Source organism: Mauremys mutica, chromosome 1, assembly GCF_020497125.1.
Source record: "Mauremys mutica isolate MM-2020 ecotype Southern chromosome 1, ASM2049712v1, whole genome shotgun sequence".
In the NCBI taxonomy this organism is placed as follows: Eukaryota; Metazoa; Chordata; order Testudines; family Geoemydidae; genus Mauremys; species Mauremys mutica.
This window is the reverse complement of record NC_059072.1, coordinates 247,266,620-247,275,933: the sequence shown is the minus strand read 5'-3', so window position 1 is coordinate 247,275,933 and position 9,314 is coordinate 247,266,620. Positions and strand designations below refer to the sequence as shown.

The following is a 9,314-nucleotide window of genomic DNA, read 5'->3' as shown; positions in this document are numbered from 1 at the left end:
AACAAAACTCAGAAAAGGTTTTTTTGGAAACAAACATCAAACAGTTTGTAAGGTTACAGCGAATCTTTCAAGTCTAAATTGAATTACATAGTTAAACCGCCATAGGAAGGAGAATGTGTATAAATTCTGTAGTAAAACTTACAGTTACTTTATTATGATCCAGAGCAAATACAAATGTGCATTATTAAATGGAAAGAAAAAAATAATTTGAGGATGTATATAGCATGAGACAGCAGCTCCCTTCACAAAAATGTTACTATGTCATTAATTTATTACTAAATATTCACTCTCAAAAATAAATAAATAAAAAGCACAAAAAAACCCTTTATACTTGTGAAATGAGTTGATATTTCATATACAAAATAATTTCCACATAATTCCATATAATTTTATTTTATATAGAAATAGGTCATTATTACAACAGCTGTACAATACACTACTTTTTATTTTATAATTACATAAAATCTTTCTTAGAAACATAAAACATACAAAAAAGCGAAAAGTGCATTTTTAAAGGAAAATTCAAATGTTATCATGAAAAAGATATGTGATAATTTGCAGCATCCCTAGTCATTGGGCCAAAACACAGTGCATATTTTTCAGATACTTGTTGCTATGACCAGTTGTAAGTGGGCTTTCATTTTGCAGAAGGACCCACTTTATATTAGCAAAGAGTCTATTCTGGAACAATACAGCTGCATGATTGTGCTTATATTTTTAGTTCTCCTTTGTAGTTACAATTCACAGAGTAAACAGGGAACAGTCCAGTGTTTTTTTGTTTTTAATCAAAAAGAGCTGGTAGGGTAAACTGCTTTAATACCTTTAGGTTATAAATCAAGGGGTATGGATTGTGTAGCATTTTTAACTGTGACTGGGCTTTCTGTTTAATTGGATGGACCAGTCTGGCCACCAGAATAACGACACAAACCTCTCTTTATAGAAAGTGCCTAGGTTATATCTTCTGTGCAGTTGTGCAAAACAACGATAATAATCATAATAAAAATAATCTCTTGTTCTCTGCTCTATAGATTTTTGTTCCACTGCTTTTCTTACACAAAAGATGAACTGAAACAGTGTAGGCCAAGTACCTCATGTGTCTGTCCACAGTCTTTCGGAATCAGAGTGCTCTCAGAATGATGTACCAACAAGAATGTTCTCCTGCCGCACAGCAATCAGTGATGGAGTTCGCACAGGATAGCATTTGTGTTTATTTTACTCAGCCTGATGATATATAATATTGTCATGAAACAGTGCAAACTGAATCCAACTCCTTTTCCGTTGCATTGTCTGCTGCAGTCCACACTCTGTGGTCTGCTACTGCCATGGAGCTTTGAAATGAATGCATGTGCAAAAGTCAAAATTGTAGGTTCCGTCATTTCTTCTCTCCTGCCCCACGGGTCTATTGGTTATAGCTAATCGTGCATTGATTGTGCTGGTGTGGGACTATCATAGTGGCTGTGGTAGATTTGATGATTCTGACAAGCTACTGGTTCTTCTTGAAGCAAGTGGCAGCGGCTGCTGCTGTGTATGATGGTATCCTATATTTCCTTGCGGCTGTGAGTAGGACGGCAGGAGCAAAGAATCGGGTTGCTCACCGTGTAAAGGACTTGGTATCTGCACCTACAGATAAAAGAAAATTCATTTGCGTGATTTGATACAAAAGTTCTTGTTTCTTAATGTGCAAGGTATTTTAGGAAATTATTACAATAGTTTGCAGCCTTATTCTTAGGCTAAATATTTCATAGACTATGTACCTGGTATTGGTTAGCTTAGGTAATAGGGCCTGATCCTGCACCATTGAAGTCAATGGGAGTTCTAAAATTGACTTTAATGGGAATAGGATCTGTCCAATAGCCCAGAAGTGGCTTTTCCATCAGTTTCAGTCTTCAAGATTTTAATCCCAAGATTTTTTAAATCAATGGAATTTTGCCATTGACTTCATTGGGTTTGGGATCAAGCTTTACAGGCCCAATCCAGCTGAAGTTAATAGGAAGACTCCTGTTGACTTCAATATGGGTTGGATTAGTCTCAAAGAATAAATCAATTAGCTGGTTCATATCACCTGGTTCTTTCAGGCAATTTGCCCCAATGCATGCTCCTTGCCCCTTGAGGGGGAAATATGGGTAAAAAAAAAGAATGTGGTTTGTTTATTTATTGAAATAGGGATTACTGTGAGAGAAGAAGAGCTATTCAGGGAGTCTTTGTCCTGGGTGAGAAAAAAAGCATAGCGAGCACAGCACAGAAGCTGTTATGAGTCCATGAAACAAGATGAAATCCTTTGGAGGGCATATTAGATTTAGAAATTGGCTTTTGGCTTGCAGGATTTGCGAGCCTTTTACAAACATTAATTACTACATAAAACACTCCTGTACAGTAAGTATCCGTAGGCCCATTTTGCAGATGGACAGAAATTAAACAGTTTGCCCAAGTCACACAGAGAGACAATGACAGAGTTAGAAATAGAACTCTGGAATTCTGATACCTCGTCCCCCGTCTAATCATTGTAAAATGGCCTGTTCCTCACCACTGTTGAAGTCTTTTGCCTGACATGCATCTAAAACTATTAAATAAAGTGAGCTGATGTTTCATATACAGTTATTTGCAGGGTTGCACTCAACTCAGTCGAAGTTGTAGCACCAACACAACTATGGTAGCTGGATTCTGTTTTGGCTTAGCACATCAGCAACAGCACTATCACCTAAGTTCCACCTTCAGAAACTTTAATGCAGAATGTGGTGATGTAAAAGATAGTAAAAAAAACACCTGGATTTTCAGATCTCATTTCAAATTTGTAGTACTAGCAGTTAGAAAAAGCACAGTTAGAAAAATCATCTTTTGACTTGTATACTGAGGAAATTGAATACAGAAGCAACGAGACACTAAAGTTTAACCCCATGATGACAATTTTCTGACTGTGACTGTGATTTAAGTACATTTGGGTTTGTCATATTAATTTTCCAATTTACAATATTGGTATTTTTAAAAAAAATATTTTGACTTAGCTTAATGCTTAATTGGTGTGTTTGAAAGGTTCACATAACATTTCAGATCCTTATTCAATTTCTATGATATTTGCAAAATTTAACATCTTTAGTATGGAAATCTACATAGCACATGCCCAATCATGTTCCCATTGAAGTTTATGGCAAAACTTCCACTGACTTTGGTGAGAGCATGATCAGACCTCATTTGTTCTGCCATCTAAAGATCATAAGTTCTTTACTGCTTTGCATATTATTGCACAGAAACAAACTGTGTATTATCCTTTCTGTTCTAGCCCACCTGAAGGTAGCAATGCTGCTGCTGTTGCTGGAGTTGCATAGGTTGCAGAGATGATGTGTGAGAAGGCTGCGATGCAGAAAACCCTGGATGTAACACTGCTTGTCCCATCAGCACTACAGGTGAACTGCTGCTAGAAGTTTGCAGTTCCAGACTTTGAAACAATTGTTGGTTTTGAGAATATCTATTTAAAAAAAAATCAAGAATAAACTGTTGAAAACTCAGATGTGATGTCAGGGTACTAGGGCTAAAATCTTTATCCTTAAAATAGTGTCATTGGCCCTTTAGTGATAGGGACCTCAATTTCAAACCTCTAGCTGCACGTTTCCCCTGAGTCTGCAGCCAGCCTGGGACAACAGCTCTAGGAAATGCGGCAGTAACTGTTAAGTCTAATTACGACACCGTCAGAGTCAGATTTTCATGTAACATGGGTGACCAGTTGCATGGTGCACAACCACTGCAAGTATGTGAGCAACTCAGTTTAAGTGCAGCTGAACCCTGGGCAGGCTGCAGCACCCAAGAGATTTTTGTTCTCCCACTGAATGACAGCAGATGCACCAGTAACTTTACGAGGTAGACGTTTAGTGACCACATTAGGGTCATATCCTTCCCACTCCCAGCATTGGGCCAACTGCCCCTCATCATTCTCCTGATTGCTTGTATTGTTATTGATGGGAGATCTGCAGTGGACTGAGGGGCGTCTATGGACCTGCCTTTGCAGGCTCAGTCCTGGCCCAGCATTCAAAATAAATTGCCCTGAGTTTCAGAAGTACTGAGAACCCTGGAGTTCCCACAGACATCAGGGGAACCGCAGGTGCTCAGCATCTCTGAAAATCAGGCTCAGAATGACACTGACGCCTCTGCCCCGCGCCAGAGCTCTCTGAGTAAAGGGCTTCAGTGGCAAGTGGCGTCGGGCAGAGTAAAGCAACCAGGACAGTCATGGCGGAGGCTGGAACTCTGTCCTCACCTCACACCTGTGGGGAAGACAGGCCTTCAGACACCCCCTCCCACATGCATTGCACTTTCCAGCCCAGGAGCAAGGAACCATTTCACACCTTAGCGCTGGGGGGAGCTGAAGACCAGAACGGGGAAGTAACTTGCCTGAAGTTATCCAGTGAGTTGGTGCCAGGGTGGAGAATAGAAGCCAGATCTCGACTCCCAGCTCTGTGCTCTGATCCCCAAAACAGCCCTTTCCAGATCCATGGGGGGGGGCAGGGGAGGCAGGAGGGACTCTAGCCACATGCAGGAGACCCAAGGCCATTTATTTTCATTACATATGTAGACTAAATAATTACATTAATAAATTTTCAAGCCAAACGTATATTAATTCTAATGAACAATGCCATATTATGCAGTATTCATTTTTGAAAGTTTATAATAAGTGATGCTCCGGGGGGAGGGGAGTGGGAGGGCGGGCGCATGGTGGAAGTTTCGCCTAGGGCGCAAAATATCCTTGCACCAGCCCTGGTGGAGTTACACTGATATCAGACTAGAGTGAGAGGAGAATCAGGCCCTAGCAATTCAAGGTGGGTCAGTACTGAAGCTGAGCTCAGATATTTAGTATATCTCCTCGTACTCATTTTGGTGGATCAGAAACTCAGCATTGGAACAGGTACTAAATGTGAGAGAAAGAAACAAAGAAAGGGTCCCTATTCTTGGCTTGCTGAAATCCCACTAACACATTCTGTTTCTCACAATAGTAATTTTAGACACTGAACCAACCAGAAAGGGTAAGATTAACCTTAGAATCTTCTTACTCAAAGAGAATCAGAACTGATGTTTACTAGTACTGGCAGATCTCATTATAAAAGGCCACACTCTCTCAAAAGTCACTTCAGTGCTTTATTTTTCACAAGTAACATACTTAGCCTGGCGTCCAGCCACACTGATATCTGAAGCGAGTCTTGAATTACAGGAACCAGGCATCATTGGCTGAATAGGCTGGCTGAGCAACAGTCTTGCACATGGGAAAGAGAAGAACTAACGTTACTGCATGAACATGTATTCTCACAATCTAGTTCTAGGTGATCTATTAATTTTTAACCCATTTTTTCTTTCAAGGCCTACGTATTTTCATTCTAGTGCAGTGATTTTCAATGTTTTTCATCTGCAGACCCCCTACAAAGTTTTGAATGGAGGTGCGGACCCCTTTGGAAATCTTGGACATAGTCTGCGGACCCCCAAGAGTCCACGGACCACCGGTTGAAAACCACTGTTCTATGGTAACGGCAACCTTTTGCGGACCCTTTAGACATAGTCTACAGACCCCCAGGGGTCTGCAGACCTCAGGTTCTAGTGCCTTTCACTCCACAACTTGTCAACATACCTCACCTTCCTTAGTGTTCAGAATCCTCATCTATCATGTAGTAAAATGATAAATGGACAGCTTTTTTTGTCAGGGCAGAATTGATTAATTTATTAAAAATCATTTACCTCAGTTGTCGGTCCTGGCTGAAATCTGGACTAGCATGACACTGGTTGCTATCCTGTGCTATAGCAGCAGATGGAGCCATGTTCACAGCCTGTGGGAGCACAGCAGAATTGGTAAATTGTGAAGTTAGGCTGCTGGATGAGTGACTGGTGTTCTGCATTACTTGTGCACTTCTCATCGATTTCTGATTCTAGACCATAATTTTTAAAACAAACACACACACACACACACACACACACACAAAATAGATTTTTATTATGACAGGAATATATGAGCAAAACCTATGGTGTGTTATATACCCTTGTGATATACTCTGATTGGACTTCAGAATAGAAAGGGCTATTTGGGCAGGAGAAGTGAATGACTGACATGTCCTGATCTGGTACATTACAGTTGCTTTCCTGGAAGTCTGGGGGCAAACGGGTCTGAGAACAACTGCACAGAGTGACGACAGGAAAGACAGTGAAAGTAGACAAGGAAAGGTAAGTCATTCCTGACCAGTTTTTGGAGAAAGACTTAAAAATCACATACTGTGATCATGTGACACAAGCATAACCTTAATTATTACGTGATGAGGTGTGCCCTGTGTATATGTGTGTGTGTACACAGGCAGGTGCTATCGCAGTACAAATAATACATTTTAAAAGTCTGTAATATGTTATTTATTACCCTCACATATGCACAACTATTTCACCACATTTTATTTTATAGACTTTTCAGAGTATTTGACTCTGAAACCAGAGTACTCTGAAAGCAAAGCAGGCCCTGTAATTCCAAGAACCAGTTCTGGAAACACAGAAACTCCCGAGACAACACCAAAGTAAAATTAGAAGGGATCACTATTGTCACTAAAGCCCTGTGATGGGAATAAACCTTACTATGTACAAAAGGATTTTTTTCAGGGTGAATTTGATTTAAATCAAATTGATTTAAATCTCTAGTCAGGAAAACTCGATTTAATCATGGATTTCTACATAAAAGTGCATTCTTGTTGGTTGTTATAACCTTAATACATATTCTTCACAACTCAGAGATAGTTGTAGGTTTCATTTTTAGAAGATACACACTATACATTTTTAAAGTGATTTATTTTGAAAACTTTTCAGATTAGTTTTACAGCTATATCAGAAAATGAATGACTGTTTGGTTATTTCATTTACCAAAGGTAATTGAAGCAGATATTTATGAAGTCATTGGGAGGTGAACTATCTCCAATTCAACAGGTTAATCAATATTTGGAGGATTTTCTTGCCATGCTGTATAAGGAGGAGAACATCACCAGATAGACATTTAAATTGCTTTATTTAACTAAAACAACAATGTTATGTATTCTGGATTTTTTTCTTCAAAGGCAAACATATAATATTTTAACAAAACAAAGCATATGAATTTTTGAATTTAGTTAAACATTCAAGTTTTTTAAAATCAGGGTTTTTTGTTAAAACTGTTTTTAACTAAAATAGTTAAATGAAATATTTAAAAAAAAATTAAATCGACTATGTCAGCCAGATCAACACGAGAAACTTAAAATATTGGCTTTTGCAGCTAACTCAGTCGTCTTCACCTTCATTTTCCTGTTTGTTCATAATCTGGAAAAGTAAAACAAGCTTTCCTGCTTTTTCAGATCCCAAACAATTTCTCAGTTTGGAATGCATTAGTCCAAAGGAAGAAAATATTCTTTCTATACCGGCAGAAGAAGCTACTGCTGTTAAAAGTGAGATTATCACTTCAACAGTCTCTCAAACCAAGTGCTTAAGTGACTTCCACCAGTTCACTGGTGTGACTTTCTTTAAAACATCATCAGCAAACATGTATTTCTTGAATGGTTCACCCTTAGCTCTGAAGTTTATTACAGTTGGCATTATGGAGGGATGATTGCCGGATGTCCATGCTGGATGTCCATGTCATAGCCAACTTCTTTTCTTCAGCAGTTAAGGTTTGACCCTGGTCCCGAGTATTGAGAATATTTGCAAGAAAATGAGCTGGAGATAGTGCTTGTCCCATTCATTTTTTTAAAGCTTGTAATTTAACTCTGTCATTGCATATTTCTCTTTTTAAGACCTCACTCAGTTCTTTCCAAATTTCAACAGCGTCAGCAATAAAACAGCTATTTCCCTGCATTTTGTTCAGGGCTACAGAAATAGGCTTCAGGATGCTCAGCATGTGTTCAACATTTCTCTTAAGCCCAGTGTTGAGGACTTTGGCTGTGACAGTGCAATCTATTTTTTCACACTTTTGTTCACAAACTGTCATCAGATTAGGCCAGTTCTTGATATAGTGCTCAAAACAGTCCACTCCTGAGTTCTACTGCACATCTTGTGGAAGAGTTAGCTTGGTTCCTCCCACTTTTTTCAGAGCAGCTGCTGCAAAGTGGATGTTAACGGAAGTATTTTGCAATTTCAACATTAGTCTTTATTTCTGGAACACAGAAGTCTTTGGCTAGGAGATGCATCAAATGAGCACTGCAACCGTATGTTATTAGCTTGGGACTCTCTTCACTCTCCTCTAAATAATTTCTTCTCATCTTGGATACTTTTGCAGCATTGTCTGTGACCAAGCTGCGTACTAGACATTTGAATTTTTTTTTGAGTTTGTTATAGCTTTTACTGCTACTTCTTGTAAGTATTTTGCTGTCTGTGCATTTCCTGATGTATCAATTGTTTCTGTAAGGAAGACATTCCCTTCTTCTGTTGTCACACAAGCACATACAGCAGGATCATTGTGGACATTGCTCCACACATCAAGACTCAGGTTAACAATTTTACCCTCCAGACCTTTTGCACACTGCTCAGCTTCTCTTTCATACACTTTATCCAGCAATTTGCCTGTGACATCTGCTCTGTTGTGGGGACTGTATCCTGGTCTTAATGACTGAACCATGTTAATGAAATGTGGGTTCTCAGTCATACGGAAAGGAGAGTTTGTTGCATAAACTGGCCAATTTTTCCATCGATTACCTCTTTTTGTAAACTGCTGGTTCTTATCACAAACTTATCTATGGTTGTTTCTGGATGATGGAGATTTTTTTTTCTTTTTGCTACAAGTGACATACTGTGGCTATGTGACATACATGATGTGACTGAAATACTATAATTGGCAGGTAAGTCTGGAACTACAGAAAATGACGGTGATCTTGAAGGTGGATAGTCTTCAGAATCCTGTATGTTGAGGATGGAGTCTCCTAAACATAATAAGTCAATGCAGTTATTTAATTATTATTACCATACTGCTCATTTAGTATTACTCATTGCATTCACTGACACTCAGTACTACTTTAAATCGTAAAAGGAAGGTCTGCCTATTTCAGATATTTATTTTTTATCACATCTAAAATAGTACCATAGAGTAACAACAATATTTTTTGCTCAAACATGAGAATTCAAGAATAGTCCAGAAGGAAGACAGGCAGTCCTTAAGAGAGAAGTATTAAATAAAAAAGTTTACCAACCTGAAGATCCTGCGTGTTCAGATATGTTCTTTTCATCATCTTCAATGTAGCTTCCTCCTGAGAAGGAACACTTCTCATGATGTTATTTCATTCAGGCAACCAGGCCTTGCCATCTCTTTGTTGCACTGTTTGCATTTTGCACACGTGCCTGTCTTA

General features: G+C 38.9%; 1 protein-coding gene and 1 long non-coding RNA gene across 2 annotated transcripts in view; one reads left to right on the top strand and one right to left on the bottom strand.

Annotated features, from left to right (window-relative positions):
- Positions 1-413: 413 nt before the first annotated feature.
- Positions 414-9,314, bottom strand: part of NPAS2 (neuronal PAS domain protein 2) — a 158,410-nt gene continuing 149,509 nt past the window's right edge. The window contains exons 18-21 of the mRNA XM_045005967.1: positions 5,713-5,801; positions 5,144-5,236; positions 3,283-3,463; positions 414-1,620 (exon numbers count right to left, since the gene is read on the bottom strand). Coding sequence (XP_044861902.1) covers positions 1,447-1,620; positions 3,283-3,463; positions 5,144-5,236; positions 5,713-5,801 — 537 coding nt within the window. The 3' untranslated portion in view covers positions 414-1,446. The remainder of the gene's footprint in view (positions 1,621-3,282; positions 3,464-5,143; positions 5,237-5,712; positions 5,802-9,314) is intronic.
- The window catches only part of LOC123364140, a 50,274-nt gene continuing 46,438 nt past the window's right edge, over positions 5,479-9,314 (top strand). The window contains exons 1-2 of the long non-coding RNA XR_006577009.1: positions 5,479-5,501; positions 6,104-6,192. This is a non-coding gene — a long non-coding RNA (uncharacterized LOC123364140). The remainder of the gene's footprint in view (positions 5,502-6,103; positions 6,193-9,314) is intronic.